Source organism: Drosophila albomicans, chromosome 3, assembly GCF_009650485.2.
Source record: "Drosophila albomicans strain 15112-1751.03 chromosome 3, ASM965048v2, whole genome shotgun sequence".
In the NCBI taxonomy this organism is placed as follows: Eukaryota; Metazoa; Arthropoda; class Insecta; order Diptera; family Drosophilidae; genus Drosophila; species Drosophila albomicans.
The window spans coordinates 9311151-9331288 of NC_047629.2; the positions used below are offsets into that span (position 1 = coordinate 9311151).

Below are 20138 nucleotides of genomic sequence, written 5' to 3' on the forward strand. Positions count from 1 at the left end.
GTTCAATGATATTTTTATCTCCAATTGGAATAACTTGCATCCCTGGTCATTTTAAAAATACCAAAAACTCGAAGTGTTTTTCCAGTATTTTCAAATTACTGTTTGCAAATTCCGTTATTAACGTCTTGCTCTGCATTATATTGTGGAATAAGATATTAATAGATGCCAATAAAAAAATGTACAATTATAAATTGTTTTTTTTTATTCAAATAATCATCGATGTTTGCCATAAGAAATCGATATTTTTAAAAATTGCAAGAACATCGATGCACCGAAAGTGCCATCGTTGTTTCTCCACCACTAGTAAACTAAACATAATTGTTTGCCTAGCCCAAATTATTGTAAAATGGAAGAAAATGAGACCACGTCGGACACGCGGAATGACGTCGCGAATGGTGAGTGTAACGTCTTAAACATTTGAGGGTTACGGATGATGTCAAATCCATTTCTATCAGGCGATGATGACGCCACATACCAGCATAAATTTGAGCTGCTCCAGAACAATATGCGCAAAATGGAGAACGAATATAATACGCAGAGAGCGAAAATGAAGGAGCTCTATATGCAGAAGGAGACAGAGCGGAAGCAATTACAAGATGAATTGGATGAGCTCAAGACTACCGTCATGGTTGCTGACCTCAAGTCCGAGAACGAAATGCAATTAAAGGATATACGGGCGCAGGAAGAGATCTCGTCACTTCAGCAGCTGGTTCAGGATACAATCGAGGAGACGGCAACGTACAAAGCTGAGTTGGAGCGAATCAAACTGGAACAGTTACGCCAGCAGCAGCTACAACTTCAGCAAATGCAGCAGCCAGTAGAGGCGTCTGGTGGCTTGGCGCCACATGTTTTGAATCAGGTGAAAAAGACACTGGGATCTGTCCGCAAATTGGGCAGCGATTCATTAAACAACAGCTTTCAACAACAAGAGCCACCCGAGGGGAGTGCGCGAAGCGCACCTAAAAATAATGTCAAGCAATATGTGAGTACCATCATGAGTTACAGTATTAGCCAATTTAAAGGCTATTTCTTTTTATATTTTAACAGGCTTCAGAGGATGCGGAAATGATGCATTCAATAGTTGAACAACTGCAAGAAGAAATGAAAGCGCTAAAAGAAAAATTACGCGAAACGGACGAACAGTTGCAGGCAAAATCCTTGGCAACAGAGGACAAGGAGGAAGCGTCAGCAAGAATAGTCGCTGACGAGGATGCCGCAGATGCCATACACAAGTCCACATCAACTGATTTGCTGGCCACCAATTGTAATTCCTGCAGGACACTGGAACAGCGTTCGGAAGAGTTGAGTGCACAAGTCAAGCAGCAGCAAAAACAACTGGATGCCATACAAAAACAACTTGTTGAATCACGTGAACAGTTAAGCAAGGAGGCTGCACTGCGCAATGATCTGGAGAATCAATGGCAAACGAAGCGAGAGGCTCATAAGAGCGAAGTACAAAACCTGCGAGAGCAATCCAAAAATAATGAACTACAACTTTTGAACATGCAACAAAAGTTCCTGGAGACGAAGGAGGATGTGATGCGGCAACTGCAGCGTGTCACAGACGATCGGGAGAGAGTTAATCAGCAGCTGGAAACACTGCAGGCTGACAATGATTTCCTATCCGGTCGCTATCTGGCGACATCAGAAGAAATTGAGAATCAATACATAAATCTCCCAAATACTGTTGTCGAACTGCAGGAGCTAATGCTGCGTCAGCAGAGCGAGTTGATCCAGGCTCGTGTCAGCAGCGAATTTGAGAAACAAAAGTGCGTCACTTCGCTCGATGAGATTCAAATACTCCGTGCTCAACTCGACGAGGCCAACAATGAGAGGCGTGCCTATAAGCGCAAAGTGCAATTAGATATTAAGTCACTGCAGTAAGTTTTTTCTAAATTTTCTAGTTTGCCTTTGCTAATTATCTTACTATTCCATTCAGAGATCGTGTTACGGAACATTTGGTCGCCGTGCAATCGCATGAATCATCAAAAACTCTGTTGGAGCGCAAAGAGGCTGAACTAAACAAGCAGTTGTCGGAGTGCCGTGTTGAGATTATAGAACTGCAGGATGCCAATGTAAGTAAACCACCGATCGCTGAATTGATTCACATTTAACAAGCTAAAAACTTATATAGGAAAAACTAGGAAAAACCAATTCAGACTACAAGTCAAAGATTAAGACCCTGCAAGAGGAGTTGTCCACAATGGAAACGGTGCAAAAGGATTTCGTTAAATTGTCGCAAACGCTTCAGGTAAAGTGCTCAAATTCTTTACAAAAATATAAGTTTATGCTTTATTCTTTTCTTATGCTGGAGTTGCAAAATATCTTATCAAACTATGTACATAATCATTTCGGTTTGTTATAGATGTCCCTGGAGGAGTTGCGACATGCGGACACCGAGGTGCGTTGGCAGGACGACGATGACGTGAACAATTGCCCCACATGTAATGCATATTTTACGGTGATGGTGCGAAAGATCCATTGCCGGCATTGCGGACACATCTACTGCGATAAATGTCTAACGAAAACGGTGCCATCGGGACCACGGAAACGTGTCGCTCGTGTTTGTGATATCTGTCACACGTTGCTCACGCCAAACACTGCTCCTTACTTTAGTCACGAGCCGCAGCAGTCAAACTAGTCGGCTCCCAGCTCAGCAAGTTGGGTGGCAGTGCGAAGCGTCACTATTTATTTTGTTCTTGCGTATATATGTACTGTGTACTATAATTAATCGTTTACTTTGATCATTTATTTGTTCCCGTTGTAACACTAAACGGCGTCATATCCCGAAAGAGTCGCAAAATAGCGTCAATATTGCAATCATTGTAAAGATGTAACGATGTAACTCAGTCCTCTAGTTTAACTATACCCTCTTTTTTAATGTGTGTCGAGTTAGCTCTTTTTTTGTAGGTAAGTTTCCATTATTGAATTTAGCGCAAGCAAAGCAAAAAATACTTATATATATATATGAAAAAATCAATGAATAAAATCGTTATGTACACGCATTGTGTGGGGTTCTCTACTTGAACCAGTTTCGCCTGCAAATTGGAGAAAGAATTTGTAAATATACTTGACAAAACGAAACGATAAACAAACATTGGTTCATGCAAAAATATTTTGTGGTTTTTATTTCAAAATCAGAGCAAACAATTTGGCAAATTTTTGTTAACAATTAACAACATCAAAAATAGTACATCAAATTGTTGTTAAACTTATTGTTTTTGTGTCTGTCTTCATGGGGTTGCGAGGATACTTCTATAATGTATTATTATTAGTTTTGTATGCATGCACACGTTGTAACTAAATATTTGTTTAATTATTAAATACAATAACAATTTAAATTCTGTTCACTTCAACTAACAATAAGTCAACTGAAAATTTGATAACTAATACTGCAATCTCCGTGCATTCAACAGAGCAAAAAAAAAACTAAAAAGGTTTTTTGTGTAATTGAAACTAGTTAAACACATACACACGCACACATACAAGCGCACACACACATACGAAGGGGGGAATCACATTTTCCATAACACTTGACACGCAATTATTTTCTGAAATGATATGAGCAAAGTGAGAGAGAGAAACGATCATTAGAATTTGTTATTGGTGGTGTCGACTGTAATTTATCTCAAATTTACAATCAATTGTCACAGCTCACTCACCTCACCAAATGAAGCGTCCGGCGAATGCGCCAACTATCGCCACAGCTGTCGCTCCAAGCACGGTAATCAGTCGACAGCTTCGAGCTGTAGAAATAGAGTTTGAATTAGAATCATCGAATTGGATGTGGATTAATTTAGTGGGTACAATAAGAGAGAGATGATAATCCCAGAATTAAAACAAATATTCAAATGAAACACACAAAAATAAAATGATGCAAAAGTAAATAAAAATCAAGAATATGTTGTAGGATAAGATGATCATTAAGACACTTACGTTAAGAATTTGGCGAGACTCTTTGAAACTTGATAGAACAGACACAGATGCGAGGCGAAGAGACTTGGCGAGACGAAGGCAAAGTCAGACTCGAAGGCGAAGACAAAATGATAAGCGAAATTGTATTAAAGAGAGACATATGCGTGTGTGTATTTGTGTGTGTGTTTGTGTGGCGATCGTGTCTTGGATTAGATCACATTATCCGGTACATCAATTCAATATTGGTTATGCGAGTCCTTGGTGCTTGCTGAGTGTGAATGCTGGATGTTGAACTTAAGTAGTTGACAGTTTTAGTTCTTATTCTTTTGTCGAAGACATCGTTGCAGCGAGAGACATAGACATATATAGTAAGTTAAAGACAGTAAGATATATATAGAGAGCGACAGCGCGACAAAGGGGGAAAATGACGGCGAGTGTGCTTAGACTATGTGATGGACAATGTGAAGACGCGCTTTCGATGGTTCTCTTATATATGTAATACGTTTTTTTCTGTTTGTTTTGTTTTTTTATCAACTAGATATTTGAGCATCTCGGCGAGAAACAGTTTAAATCTAGGTATGTGTACATGAACCAGACCAACAAAAAGAGTCTGGACTGGCTCCACGGATTTATGATGTAAATTCAATGATGATAGATAGCGTCGATTGTGCTTGGCATAGCTAGGACACATTCTATTGCTCCTCATCACCTGCAGCTCCCGTATTGCTCAGCGAGATCTGGCGACCGTATTTCGCCAGCCATTCGATAATCACACCATTGCTCCAGCCAAAGCCCGTCTGCACACCGTATTCACCACCACCGCCATGTCCTCCAAAGTTCTCAGCATCATACTGCAATGATTCCACACTGTAGATTATGTGCTAACTAACTTGTGATCCGCATCTTACCTTCTCGAACATCGCAAGTGTTTCGCGATATGCCTCGAAGTTGGATTTGACCCAGCGTTGTCCCCAGCGCTGTGACAACGCCTTTGCCTCGGGAGTACCTAGGTTGTCCAGACCCTCGACCAGAATGTACTGCATAGGCGCCCACACATTGGGAAGATCCCACTGCTCACCGGTATTGTAGAGTGTGTTTGGTACGCCGCCTGGAAACGAATCGAGATTGTTGGCTTCAATGTATTTGAGAACCGAGGCAGAAATCTTCTCGGATTCGGAAAGGTTGTAGGCCTTGACCCACAGTGGGGAGAGATTAGTTGGCACAAAGTAATTGCGTGGCTTCTCGTTGATCAAATCATAGTCCAGCCAGCAGCCGGCTTCCTCGTTCCACAAGACTGCTTGAATTGCCTGCAATTGAAGATATTCATGAATATCTAATCGGTTAGGCTTTAATACCCGCTGCTTCTTACCTCTTGAATCTTTTGCGCCTTGGTCTCGTATTCCACCATCTTTTCAATGTTGCCTGCCTTAGAGTGGAACTCGGCAATCATTTTGGCATTCCAGTAGAGAATTGCATTCAGCTCGACGGGCACAATGGAGCGAGTCTTGGCATCGGTCAGATTGCCCTCGTTGGTGCCATTGGCATTGATGAACCAACGGGAGCTAAAGTCCATGCCCGATTCGGCAGCTGACTTGAGTTCGCTGTAGTGATCCTCCTTGGCTTCCTTTGTGGTAAAGCTTTGCGATGTTTCCACATCCTCACTATACGATTCGGGACGTGGGCCGGTTGAGGTGTCGCGGTATATAACAAGATTGTGACCCTTGGCCTGGACTGTATTATTGTTGATGAAATACTCAAACTCATGTTCCAGAATTTCTAGTGCGTTGATGGCAAACAGATCGTCTTTTGTGAAGTCCACATAGCTCTTTACCATTGCCGTCAGTAGTGGAGGCTGGGAGCGACCCCAGTAGTAGACACGACCGCCATTGGGAATGAATCCGATGCGCTGCACGATCGACAGGAAGTTCTCAATCATGCCACGAGCGGTGGTATACATCTCGCTGTGCAGCAGACCACGAATGATCCAGTAGGAGTCCCAATAATAGAACTCAATGAAGCGACCGCCTGGCACAATAACCGGATTGGGAACGGGGATGATGGAATAGTAATCGGGATTCTTGTGCACGTCGTCCTTCATTTTACGACCCAGCTCCTTCCAGATATTATTCAGATCGACGCCCCATTGCTTTAGATCCGGATCGTGAATGAGATCAATGAATCCGGGATGCTCAATCCAATCGGTGGGTGTCCAAACATCCAACTCTGTGCCCTTCGCACCGAAATGGGCCTATAAAATAATATGAGTATACCATATAATATTGTTTATTGATAGCAATTTCATTGTTACGCACATCGACAAACTCGCGGATTTCATCCCTGCTGGGGGTATTATTCTTTGCTGCCATAAAAGCATCAAAGTCCTCCAAGGTTTTCTGAGGTGAAAACAAAAGTTTCATGTCGACAAAGGTCTTTGAATCCTCGAATAGTTTTGCCATTTGTACGGTGTCCAATAGCGAGCCATAGCAATAAATTTGACTGCAAAAAAATAAGTATTGAATAAAATTTCTTTAATTCAGAACAGAATATAAACTATGCTACAATAAAAGAGCCTACAAATAGATTTATTTATTTTAAAATGGTAAAGAAATCTTTAGCAAATAAACAATTTCAATTCAAATAAATTAAAATATTTAATCTTGATCTGTCAGATAGATTCGGTTAAGTCTACAATACTATCTCTTTCCCGTAATGAGTTAATTATTTGCTTGACAAATACTATCAGGCGTACACTAAATGGGTCTTTTATTTAAATAAAATGATCACCCTTGTGCTACCTAATATAAATGTTTGTTATTTAGATCCTTGGCGCTGTATTAGTTCAGTTTACATTATAACATTTTTGTTGTTAACATCTCCATTATTAGCTTAGCTGGTATGCAGTATGAATTGAGTGCAAATGTGTTGATCAAATTATATTTAAGTAAGTTGTGGAATATTATCATTGCTACTTTCGAGTATATTGTATTTATAATTAGAGATTAATGAATTCACTTTTAATATGTTTTATTTTAAACAGGTGCTAAACAAGTTTTCGAACGAATTTTTGATATGGAATTTGCTTTCAATGAACTCAACTTTCTACGAATCAAATAATCCTGTATTGTGAATGATTTGATAAAGTTCTACAAGATGGTAATCCTTTCTTGCTTATCGCAAAAACATATGTTGATCACATAAATAATAATAATTTAGCAATTTTTTTCATTTTTTATGGACTTAAATACAAATGACGGAAACTACTTATCTACTCTAATCGCTTTGCAATTCTACTAAGTAGTAAAAGATTCAAACGTTTATTACAGATATTAGAGAGTGAGAGGTTGCGGGCTATATACATATATAGAGATCTTTATAGCACTTCAAGCTGACGTCATTAATTAGTGCAAATAACACTCTGAGTTTGAACTGCTTTTGTTCAACGCAAACACCTGTCCGATTGTCTCTGCCATAATCAATGTGTTTAATATTATAGACAGCTCACGAAGTTAATCCTAAATGTGGAAAAGGTGCCAACTCGTCACGTTTACTTGCAATAGATCACGTTTGCAATATATAATATACTCATATATATTTTTGCAATCTGATAATACTGATATTCAAATTTTAGAGTGTTGAAATTATTATTGTACGGATTTTAAACTGAGGACCGGTTACTCGGTTAGTCGAACGAAGGAAACCAGTTGATAAATATACTAGTATATATATTTTATATATTATAGCTATATTTATATGGGACTAATTAGTTAAGTGCAAGCATTTTAAAACAAATACTCGCACATCCATCGTTCCGCACACACACAATGCGATTCGCAGCGTGGTGAGTACGGAAAACTTACCACGAGGTAAAGTTGTAGGTTCCAAATTCATCATCGGCAATTGCATTTGGGCTCTCCGTGCTAAACTCGAGCAGTCTTCTTGCACCAAATTGGGGCAGGGCTGCAAGGCAGCAACAGAGGATTGCCAGTGCGAATTTATTTAGATTTCTCATTATGTTTTGGGACTAAGGAACTGTGTTTGCTTCTCTTATTTTCTTGTAGATTAATTAAACGCTGTTTTTGCCGCTCACTTTTGATCACTTTACTCGTACGCGAGTCTACACACAGATGTGTACTATGTGTATTTGTATGTAATTAAGTACCGAAATTATCACATTGAGTGGGCTGCCTTTTATTTGTTAGTTTATTTTTCGACACAAAATAGGAAATTGTGGCTTCGCGACGGCGACCGCACTTTGGTTGTGACTGCGTCTGCCTATTGAAGTAGTAATATGTGTAAGCAGGATAATCAGACTACTTTGCGTTTCCCTCTCAGCTGCACTTTGCTCTTGCGCGAACGACACAGACACAACCTGCGCCCTGTCAGTGCAAGAATACTTCTAACTGTTTCAGTGGATTTCATTTTATAAAATAAATGGTCGAGCCGACAGCAAAAACAGCAACAAAAACAAAACGATTGCACGATGACGGCGACGACGACTGTCGACTGCGACTTCGGCAAGAAAAAACAAGCGATCGTCATCGACACCGACACCGACAACAAAAACAACAACGACTCGACAATCGAATGCTACACGAACACGAAAACGAACTCGAGCACGAACACGAACTTGAAAATAAGCAAAGTGGGCGTGGATGGTGGATTTGTGTGTGCTATTTATAAATCAACTGAGCAGCAGAGCAATTTGCGGCTGAGCCAAAGCCCAAGTAAGTGTGACAAGTATAATAAATACGGTATTTGTATTTACCCGTTAGGTGATATTGTTTTAGTTTTTATCGTTTTCATTACACCGATTTATGAACAGGTGATTAATAGCTGGGCATCTTCATTAAATAACTACACCTTTTCTATTAATTGGAGTATTTTGTGCAACGACTTAGTCCCATTGCATATGTAAATAGGTAAAGGCAATAAGAACTTATAGATTGCAACCAATTACATTTGCATACAACCGAGACGAGTGCATTTTGGGGGCGTCTCATCAACTGATAAACCGCATATACTTGAAAATACATCCATACAGAGAAGTTTTCCATTGCTGCGTCTCGCTAAATGATTGATTACATCCATATACTAACAGTAGCTATCTTACATTCCTTGAAACCCCAAAGCAACCTCTGAGATTTAAAAAGTAAAAGTTCTACATAATTTTGTATTTAGACCCATATAAATTGTTTTCTATAAATACTTTAATTCGATGTATAGTTTTTAGTTTGACTAATAAAACCCCGTATATTATTTTCAACCACAACAGGGTATGTGACCCAATTTTGCTAAAGCATTATTCAAATTAGCGTTAAGGGTTCTAAATATATTCAGGTATCTAGAACATGTTGGTCTGATACGGCAACTATTTGAGTTGATTTGGGGATTTAATCATACCACTCTAAATGCAAAATGCGAACATAAAAAGTAACTGTTTTATTTACAATTAGTATCAGGCTGACTGTGTAATTGTGGAAAATCCCTTAGCGATCCCAAAGAGTTTCCATGAAATAACAAGACTTGTGTGTTAAACTAAAGATATTGGCGGTTTTAATCGGGTTATTTATTGTCATCTTGAATGAGCTTTAAGCAACCGATGCGAATGGGAAAAGACCGCACTCCAATAGAAATGATCATGTGCATTTATTTATTAATAGAATTGCTTGCAAAATTCCGTACAATTTTCAGATGGATCCTATATATAGCATATGTACATATATCAGGAATTATAATCCAAAAATTGCGTCGCAGAATATTCTGATGTATGTTTGTATGTATCTCAAGGTATAACTATAACAAGTCCGAATTGAATTGATTTGAGCTGAATAAGGTTCTATATATGCAAAAATTGGACTAAGTAGATCTGCATAAAAATTGCCAAACATGGGCGTATGTCTGCCCCAAATTGCGACGCAAATATGTACACACATATGTATATATTATATAGTCCATAAATCAGAGAACCTGGACCTGATCATTGACCGGGAAATTCATAATAATTGTCGCACGTCGCATGTCTCGAGTCGCATGCCACGAGTTGTTGGCAGCTTGTCGCATGTGGCACTTTCAGAGATTTATCGCATTTAGTTAATATTCACTTGAGTGTATCTAGTATAGACCCGTTTAAATTTAAGTACGGTGATATAACCGAGCAGAACCGAGCACAAGTATCGGTGTCTCGTCTAGTATTGTAGCACTTACTAGTAGTACTATGTGCTATCTCTATTGTGGCATCTAGAATAACAAAACAAAAGCCACTTTGTTGACTAGAAAATTGGACCCAAAGAAAAACGGAACAGTTGTGCAATTTAATTGCACCTGTGGGAGAGATTGGATCATTGTTTCTCTTTCTGTTCCGTCTATGACGACAATACTGCGAGCCCAGCGAACAAATGGTTAATTGAAGTTTAATGCATTCATTTCGGGTTTAAAAAATACGTCACAATTCCAGCTCAAGTTGTCGAAGGAAAATCGTGATATCATTACACGATACAATGAGACATTATGATCTGATACTTATTGTAGAATTAGCGCCTGCTTTGACTTTTAATATATCGCTTACTGTCTACTAAAGTATTACAGAGAACTACGAATAGTATTAGTCAGAGGACTTAGTGATTGAGCTGCATACATAATTAGTTGGATGTCAGTGACATTTACTGGGTGTCATTACCATTACTATTAGGATCAAAATAAATTTATCCGCTAACCATAGTGTAGAGGGTATTTTTACTTTGTGAAAATATGAAATGCATGTAGAAGGAACTTTATCTAATCCCATAAAGTATTCTATTCTACTATAGATCTGTACATTTTTTCGGCAGCACATGGTATATTAATATACCACATATACATTTTGGTATATTTCCTTTTTTTTTGGTATATTGTATGGTATATTTAAATCATAATACAGTACTAATTTGCTTTTATTGAGTAGTAGTAGCGGGTATCTTACAGTCGAGCACACTCGACTGAAGTTTTGTTTATTGCTTGTCATTATTGATGCTATTGTTTTTATTAAGCTCGGCATCACATGTTTTATCAATATACCAAATATTTGTTGACTATATTTTCGAATTTTATCAGTATATTAATTCGGTATATTTAAATTAAAATACAGTACTGCTTTTGTTTTTGTAAGAACGAGTACCGGGTATCTCACAGTCGAACACACTCGACTGAAGCTTTCCTTCATGCTTGCCATTATTGATCTTATTGTTTTTATTAAGTTCGAGAAGCCATTATCTTTAAATGAATTATTGTTGCCACAATCATTGATATATTATTTAAATAAAGAGTACGATAGGGCTCAAAGAGAATTCTTACTCTTACAATTTGTACGACAATTGTTGCGCATAAATGAAACGCCCAAAAAAATAAAAAACTAAGGCCATCCGATTGTCAGCACTTGCTGAACAAATATTTAAACGGGTGTAATGTACTTTTCAATAATTAATGTGCTGATATGATGACAAATAGATGCCAGGTGGTACGTGATAGGCATTTTAAAGAGTTAGCACAAATTCTCAGACATTCATACTATTTATATACTTAGGTATGTGAAACATACTGTACTTCAATAATGTTTCCGATTCCGCTTAAATGTAGCAAAGAAAAACACACACAGAAAACAATTAATTCCGGTTTGCGTTCTGGATAATTCACAATATAAGCAGTAAAGTCATTAGACTATACCACTTAGACAATGTCAAGTCGTCGACAGTCAAAGGTATAAATGACTAAATGTATGAAAATAGTATAGCACAAATCTGGCATTATAGCATTATAACATTTATTAGGTTATAGTGAGTTCTTCCCCAAGTTAACGGTACGTGAAGAGAATATTTTCGAGTTGCTAATATTTTTTTAGCTAAATTAATTCACCATCAGCAAAATAATATAATCAATCACACATCGACTAATGACTGAAATGATTTATGGCTGTAGACATAATCAGTTAGTATATCTACTAGTAGATACTCTTTATCCAGTTAGGTTAGGTTAAGATCAAGTTTCAGTCAAGTAAAAGTAAATTAATCTCAAAAGATGATGTTTGCCTAACTTTCGATCTTACTTGATTGATCAATTGTCACGTGAGATATAATTAATTTATTGAATATTACTAGAAGCTGATAACGTCACTACTTGGCCAATTGACGTGGTCAAGAGACGTCTTTATACGCTTAATTCATTTTAGAGTATTCACAAAATTCCAAACTCTCAATTAACTCAAAATGTTTGTCAAAAATCTGACAGAAAGGCAACAAGAAAACCCGTTCCAAAAATGGTCCAACAAGCGTGTTTTCATTAAGTTTAGCCTATGCAAATAATGCGAGTCGTGCTCAAGATTAAGATTCAAGGACGACATTAATAATAATGCGAGTAGTATTTTAATGGCCAAATGGCTTAATTAGCATAGAAATAAATGCAATACCTGCATGCCGATTTTTTATACTGATTATGCACAAAATGTATGCGGGTAATAGTTTCAATGACTTTTCCTCATTTCATTTGAAATTAAAAGCATTTTCTAATTAAAAATTATTTATTTAGAGATAAAGCTATGAATAATGTGGCATTTGGAAAGTGGAGAAGAAAGAAAATGCTTAGAAGCTAAATGCTTTGAATACTCTAAGATTTGAAGGAAATAAATTTCATACCGTTGATTAGTTTTAGGAAATTGTTACGAGGTTAAACTAAACGGGTTTCAAATTTGCAAAAATAACAAAATCGAAGATAATTTGAAAAACGATTTTGCTATCCATTCGAATGTCAAAAGAATGTGACTCAGCGTCTCACAAACTTAATCTCTCGTGCAACAAAAAGGTCAATACTTTTATCGCCGATAAGAGAGTGGAGAGTTTAGCGATAAGAGCTTATCCTACAATTGGCATTGAACATTCTTTCGGACTGCACTCATAAGGGACCGTGGTTATTAATTGGTCATGAACATAGACTTAAGCTACTTCAGTTAATCCTCCGACCTTAGTCGTTACATAAGTGTTGATTCTTTCAATCAACATTGCACAGAGAACTTCAAACTACTTCAAAAATATATATAAAATCACTATTTCTCTCTTTTTCGATGCAATCGCAAGTTCACGGCAAAACAAGAACTGATAAGCCAAAATCATTATCAATATTATCTTGATTTTTATTGCAATGTTTACTAGTAGTAGTGAGTATATGAAATACTCTCATGTTTGGCGATACCTTTTGATTGTCCCTGAATTCAACGTATTTATTAATTGTTATACCAATGCATTTTATGAACTAACGTTCTTAAGATCAATAAACTCGAGTCCAAATCAGAGCGATCAGTTTAAAACGTGTTCGCGACATGCACAAAAATATATTTTCATATGTTAAGGCATTTCGTATACCCTGTAATCAGTGAGCTGTGCAAAATGGGTATTAAGTTAAGCTATCAAAACTGTTTTGAATGGTTATTATTATGAATTTCAAATGTGATTATTCGTATATTTAAACATGGATTAAAATCTTCTCTGGCTAAGTATTATTACGAAAGTTTCATGGAATCTGATAATAATACTGAAATCTTTGCGAAATTCAGATTACAAGCATTATTGTAAATTCTTTAGCAATCTTTATGACGTCAAAATAGTGCAGAATCATTACTCGTTATACATTTATAAAAATAATTATTTTCTGTTTGTTATTTTCAACACTTCTATGCTGAAAAAACAGCAGATTTTAAAATTAAGAACATTCGTTATAAAAATTGTGATCTTAAAATAAGATCACTTTAAGAACAAATTCGTAAAAATGCCAAAACCTCAAAGTAAGACCAAAAATACTAGATTTATGTTACAAAATTCTGTAATCCATCGAAATTCCTATAGAGATTTTTTCTAGCTCTGAGTGTTTTTGTTCATAGCTCAGTTAGTCGAGCTATATGTATATATATGTATACATAAAATGTGGCGCACCCTAATGAACTGACTTTTCGGACATATGAAAGTGTAGAGAGTATCTGTAAGTCTATCATATACCAAGTACTGCCATCATACTCGTTTTTGTCGGGTTTTGTTTGTCAATTCTCGACACGAGACTTTATGCAACTGTAACCGAATCTTGAATACGTCAGTGTGTGTTGCACGTACAGCGTGGAGATCGAGCGAGCAATCACCCTGTATGCTGTGCTTTGTGAGGTGTAAGGTGTTGTAGAGACATTGAAATTGTTGTGTATAAATAACAGTAAAATTCGTTGGAAAAAATCACTTCAATTTAATTGTATAGTAGCTTTTGTTTGTCTGTGGTTTATGCTAATTACAATTATTAAATATTATTATTTTTAATTTAGATTTGTTTTGTCTTTGCTTTAAGAGAGTACTTTATGTATACACTTTTTTAATTGTTCGCTGTTTTTGCGGTTATGCAGCTTTTGTTATTAAATTGTTAAAATATATAATTTTATGGCTGGTGTTTTGTGTTCGCATTTATATTCGTTCGCGTTGCTCGCATTCACATTTGTCTCTCATTCACTTTCCACTGAAATGAACTCGCGTGCCTGACTCTTGACCCCTGCCACTTGTCACCTGCCTCCTGAGGTTTATCTCCTCACTAAATCTTGCGGAGACGCGACGAGTTGTTGCACGTTAGACGCCAATCGACAGACTGTCTTAGCTCGAGCATCGGGAAGCTACATTTGAATAAGATTTGCAAATTATCTGTTGTTGATGCTGATGCATTGTTCTTCCCATTCAAACAAACTCAAATAGTTGTGCCACTTTTCTATTATACAATTTCGACCACATATTATGAGACTTTGCAATGTAACGGTGTAATGTTGTTACCAGATGTCGAGGAGTATTACTACTTTTTTTTCATAGAGCTGCCCTTCATTTGGCTAGATGAATGATTAGCCATTTGGTTGGTCAGAGTACGAATATTTCAGTTTCTAATTCGTTTTTGTTTTACTGAATACAATTGAATTACTGCCCCACTCGTTAACCCATAATATTTACGGGCTAATAAACTGGTGTATACAAGTACAAATATAGTATACACAAATATGCATATAGTATATACATATATACGGAATTCTACATTGACGTTCACTAGAAACAAATTATCGCAGATAATAAATTGGTTTCTGATTTGACAACCAATCTCGAATAGGAGCCATATATCACTTGGGATTTAGAAAAGGTTGTGTCGAACTTTCTTGAGGCGGAAATAGTCTTAAGATTTGAACCATATATAATCCCTAAATGGGTCTCACTATTCTCTATATTATCTCGGATTCGACATAGTTTAATGAACTCATGGCAAACCGAACATGTTTGTAGTATTACAAATTATTTCTACAGCTCAAGGTCAGTTGGCATGTTATTGCCGGAATTATCAGGCAAAATCAGCGTGGTAATTCTCTATCTATATTGACAGCGATTAGATAGACGAATAGAACCATATCTGACACTAACCTGGATATATGACTCTTGAGTCTTCGTTCAACGCGTATTTGCACAACACACTTCACATTTTGCCGTAGCAAAGGACAGAATTCGCGCTGAAAATACTTCAATTGGCGCAGAGTTTGAGTAAAACGCATTTACCAAGCTGTGATTACTTGTGAAGTGAGATTATAAGTGGGCCGCTGTCTACCAACTATGCGATCCGTGCCGGCTGACTTTGATAAGCATGGGATTGACTGATAACGCAGATGTCGTATGCAAAACAGATTAAATATAAAACGAAACTGGGAAAATATTTAGAACTTTCCTTGAAGAAAGCCGTATCGCAACAAACAAAATTGAAGTCAATTGAACTGATAAGTTAATTGAATGCATATAACCTGTTGCATTCACATTACGTATACGTAGCGGACACACCGCCAAGCGTTAGCCAATCGCAGTAAAGATCGCTACAGACTCCCAGAAGTGTTGCCAGGTGAGGAGCAGGGCAACGGCAAAGCAGCTCGTGACAAATGGCACCTGCTCAACATCGACGAGTATATTTGAGTGGGATTTATCTATTTCCACATAATCATTAAATTCTATTGCATTCTAATAGTCGCTGTTTGGACAGTGCAAATAACGCTGCATTTTTTAAGATGAGCGAATGTATGATTTATGATTGAACGGCTACATTACTGTCCGCCTATGAAAAGTTATACTTCCAGTGCATGATCTAACCCAATAACATAAATCTTTTGAAATATTTGTTATTTATTAATTGCACAATATATTCTGATGAGCTTGCACAACCTGCAACTTTTTGTCACTAAATTCGCAGATTGATAAGTGTATCGAGTTTCATAGCATCAAGCTTTCGATTGCTGCGGATGATAACACTTTCAAAAACCACCTGAAAGTATGCAACTATATTTTTGCAACTGAAAATATGCAATGAAGACATGAAAGCTTTACTTGATAACAAATTTCACATGTCGGAAAATGCGGAAGGAAATACGTTTAATAGGACACTATTTTAAAAATATTGTTTATAATAATAATTTATTGGCTACAATTTTAACTATTTTAAAAATAAATATTCATACAAAAAAAAAACATTTCTAAAACAATCAAGTAAATGGAAAATAACCGGCTTTCATCATGCTTATTGTTGATGCTGATCAGCTGATTGTTTGCTAATTAATTTGACATTCTTAATTTAAACATATTGTTTTGTAAGATTTGCAAATGCGATATATTCTTATTTACACAAGAATTTTGAGAAAATGTCACCTTGTGCGCTCAGCAAATTCTCAGCGATGCCGATTCGCATTGACCAAAATAACCAACTAAATAAAGACAAAAACGAAAACAACACAGCTGTTGGCCAAGTCTGCGACAACAACAAGTGCACATCTGGCAAACAGTATTACTTAACGATGATTTTAGATGTGCTAAAAAAAGTGCATTTGTTTTGGCTCATTTGATTGTTGGCAATTACTTATGGCTAACAAGTTCATTGGCTCGCATGGCGAGACTAAACATTTAGCCACACAATTTCAATTAAATATACAGAATAATAAATACTATTATATCTTGTAAAAGGCGGGGGAAGCCATTCTGATAACAAGTGCATTCTTTTTATAAAGTTTCGAAAACGTGCTGGCAATATTGATTCTAATGATAAGATAAAAATAAATATTCAATATTGAAAGCACCTTTGATCTGCAATAGTTTATATAAAACTATTGATGACGATAAAGAAATTAGCAATTAAACTAAATTAACCATTAACCTAATAGCTTTTGGACTAAATGTCAAAAATACGATTTTTCAAAGAAAATGTTACTATAATAAGTTTCACTACAATCGGCTTAACAATATTTCACTTTTTCCTAAACTATTTATATTTCTATGAATTCCAACTGTTTTGTTGTCTATATACGCACAAGTGTGTTAATTAGAAATAAACATTATTATTTTTAAGAGATTCAGTGCAAACAATTTCGGTATCACCTGTTGCTTTAAAGCTACCTTGCGCAACTGCATATTAATGTTCCAAAGGTTATACTGTCCATTGCAATTCACAAGCGAAATAAGCTGAATAGCACAGTCAATACAAGGTCGCTATTAAGAGACTGAGTGTGAGTATAGAGGTAGGTAACTGCAACACGTGTTAAACTGCTTAATAATTCGAACCTAGTAGCGATACACTTGTAATGCCAACTTAGCGGCTATTCGAATAAAACAATTGGAAGTATTTCGTATTAAGACACGACCGATAGAATATATAAAATGTTCAGTTTTATTTTATTACTTCCACACTTTTGCGAAAAAACCCGATTCTGTGATGTCTGCTGACACAAAGACTTCTTTACAACACTTGCCAACTGAAAGAGGAATTGTGATAAACATTGCAAACAGTAAATAAAGAGCAGCTCGATTGCTTTATACCCTACAAACAACTCTCATTACCGCTTTGCATTTCGCACATAAATAATCACAGACGCCCGCATGCACACTAGGTGGCGCCACTTAAAGTATTGAATGAATTTCGATAAATTATTTGTTTACTCACTGAGCGTCACCTGTTGATATTGATCAATGAAAAGAGCTTTAACAAACCTGTCATAAAATACAGGGTACAAGAGTTATACTCAGTTGTGACGCGAATGCGTGAGAAAAGAATGAGATAAATAAACCACGACGCAGAGTAGCAAAAGTTAAAGAGCAACAAAACAAAAGGTACATATTTATAACGCGACTGAAAAACACACTTTTATATACTAAATGTATGTGTGTGCAGACGACTTACATATGAGTATGTAAGTAGTCTGAATGTAGACATGTATGTAAAGCTTTTAGGGGTTGAAAAGTGAAAGCACCTCCTCGCAGAGTAGCAGACTGTCTGGCTGCTATTTTGCTTTTTTTCAGAATTGAAAATTATGCAATTTGCAAACTGTACTCAGAAATAAATGAAAATTGTTAACAAATTATAAACTTACCCGTTGCCGTTCATTTTGTGCATGAATCGATTGGGGTCCTGATGAAATTCAATTATTTTACTTTGTTTATCTGCACTTCGTATAACTCCACTGAACGCCACGCAGCGTTTTTATTATTTATTTATTTGATGATGAAAGAGCTGAAGTTGTATTGATTTTTTTTGCCTTGTTGGCGGCAACTGAAATAATATTCAAGAAATTTTGCTTCCGCTTCGAATTTTTTTGTCTATGTGTTTAAGACACACGTTATTTTTATCACACTACACGCGTTATTTGTTTTTATCACTAACACAGAATTTGTGCAAATTTTAGTCGCTTTTTGCGAACGTAGAGCGCGTGCGACCTGCGGACGAAGCACTGCAAAACAGACTGTAACGGCGATCGCAAAGTTCCCCCATGTAAATAAATAGTTTTGGCTCTCTCACGTTTCGGTGCCGCTCTTGTCTACACACACACTCTCATATTCACACACAACTTTGCACACGTTTGTGTGCATGTGTTTATATCTTTGCTTGCATGGGTTGGCGTAAGGCCAGCTGTTATCGAGTCGAAGAGCGAAACAAGCAACCAACGTGAGAGAGAACTGAAAAGTCAAACGAGTGTTGACGATTGTTGTTGTGATAAAAAGCACGCAAGAGTTTGCTAAGATATCGATGGCTTGACTAAAATATACTGTCCCTTAAATTGTGCCGAATGAAATAGAGCTTTTAGTCGAACTTAGTCGAACATTCATCTTGCTGCTGCAATAATTGTACAAAGTTCTAGTTAGCATTCTGAGTATGACATATTAGCATGCTTTGCTAATAATCCTTGAAAAATATTATGCTATTAAGCAATGTATACCCTGTCTGTTGGACAAGTGCACATATGAGCTGAGAGCGCAGAGAGAAAAAGGGACATGATGCGTCACACGCGACCAACTTAACACGTAGCCGGCAGTCAGCAGACATGTTGATGCGCTCTCACATGCATCTCTCCGCAACGACCGTTAATTGGTGCTTCGGTGGCGAATGTTGGTGATGATGCTGATGCAATTTGCGGCAGCTCTTGAAATTTGACATGTTGACGCTAAAGAGACGACTGCTATTTTCCAAACAATATGTTTAGCCATATGACAATTTGTTTACACATACATGCATACACATTCACACATATTCTGAATGTGTTTGTTAGCGGTACACACATTTGGGCTGGCTCGATTTCAAGGTGCCCTTGCCAACTGTTGCTGCTGGCGATGGGTCTATAAAAACGGTTGTTGTTGTGAGCGAACCGGTTCCAAAACTCGTGCTTTTCAACAATGAGTGAAAATGGCGGGGTCTAAACGTAATTGTCCAATACAAATAAAACTCGCTGGAATCCATTCCGTTAAAATACGAAAGTGAAAAAGCCAATGACCTTCGGATTTGACCTTTGTTTAGCAACTAAATCATAATGAATTGGTTTATATTTGAAATGCTAACAACAAGTTTTGCCCAGCACAACAATTGAGTCGAACGAAATGCCAAAAATAACGTAGATATGACTTTGAGTGAAATTTGAAGTGGGCGACTATGGACTCTGATTGTGATTTGGCAACTATTCAACAGCTGATAAATAGAGGTGTGTCACAAGCCTTATGAGGGGGCTTGTCGAATCGAATACCATGGAAAAATACAGTCGACGATCGTTATTATCTCGAAAAAGTGAATTCAGTTCACATTCTATAAATGCTTAAAGTGAGTTTAATTTAACCCCTTTAAAAGTTATTCTTCATTGAGCGTTAATTTCAATTGACTGCAAGAATAAACCTTATGGCACC

At 36.9% G+C, this 20138-nt stretch overlaps 2 protein-coding genes across 4 annotated transcripts; one reads left to right on the top strand and one right to left on the bottom strand.

The window, feature by feature from the left end:
• Positions 1 to 229: 229 nt before the first annotated feature.
• Positions 230 to 3022, top strand: LOC117572224 (rab GTPase-binding effector protein 1). The gene is made up of 6 exons (XM_034254902.2): positions 230 to 395; positions 456 to 982; positions 1048 to 1880; positions 1940 to 2075; positions 2135 to 2251; positions 2366 to 3022. Exons 1-6 carry the CDS (start codon positions 347 to 349, stop codon positions 2639 to 2641), a joined length of 1938 nt encoding a protein of 645 aa, XP_034110793.1. The 5' UTR covers positions 230 to 346; the 3' UTR covers positions 2642 to 3022.
• LOC117572225 (trehalase) lies at positions 2949 to 18691 on the bottom strand. 3 transcript variants are annotated; one of them, XM_052003442.1, is made up of 7 exons: positions 18341 to 18691; positions 6228 to 6411; positions 5285 to 6163; positions 4824 to 5222; positions 4625 to 4766; positions 3668 to 3746; positions 2949 to 3038 (listed from the first exon to the last, which is right to left on the bottom strand). In XM_052003442.1, the coding sequence occupies exons 1-7, from the start codon at positions 18361 to 18363 to the stop codon at positions 3020 to 3022; spliced, it is 1725 nt and encodes a 574-aa protein (XP_051859402.1). In that variant the 5' UTR covers positions 18364 to 18691; the 3' UTR covers positions 2949 to 3019. The 3 variants fall into 3 exon arrangements, 2 of the variants coding, with proteins under 2 accessions (XP_051859402.1, XP_051859401.1); XM_052003441.1 differs by lacking the exon at positions 18341 to 18691 and adding an exon at positions 7773 to 8313; XR_004572502.2 differs by lacking the exons at positions 2949 to 3038; positions 18341 to 18691 and adding an exon at positions 7773 to 8313 and having other exon boundaries at positions 3663 to 3746; positions 3937 to 4766.
• Between the last annotated feature and the right edge of the window lie 1447 nt (positions 18692 to 20138).

What these genes read in the sequence shown, in the direction of transcription:
- LOC117572225 (XM_052003441.1), bottom strand. Translation starts at nt 7,924, where the DNA reads ATGAGAAATCTAAATAAATTCGCACTGGCAATCCTCTGTTGCTGCCTT. An exon ending in AAATCCGCGAGTTTGTCGAT is followed by an intron (nt 6,164 to 6,227) that starts GTGCGTAACAAT and finishes ATTATTTTATAG; the next exon opens with GCCCATTTCGGTGCGAAGGG. An exon ending in CACTTGCGATGTTCGAGAAG is followed by an intron (nt 4,767 to 4,823) that starts GTAAGATGCGGA and finishes GAATCATTGCAG; the next exon opens with TATGATGCTGAGAACTTTGG.
- LOC117572224 (XM_034254902.2), top strand. Translation starts at nt 347, where the DNA reads ATGGAAGAAAATGAGACCACGTCGGACACGCGGAATGACGTCGCGAAT. An exon ending in AAAATAATGTCAAGCAATAT is followed by an intron (nt 983 to 1,047) that starts GTGAGTACCATC and finishes ATATTTTAACAG; the next exon opens with GCTTCAGAGGATGCGGAAAT. An exon ending in TTAGATATTAAGTCACTGCA is followed by an intron (nt 1,881 to 1,939) that starts GTAAGTTTTTTC and finishes TATTCCATTCAG; the next exon opens with AGATCGTGTTACGGAACATT.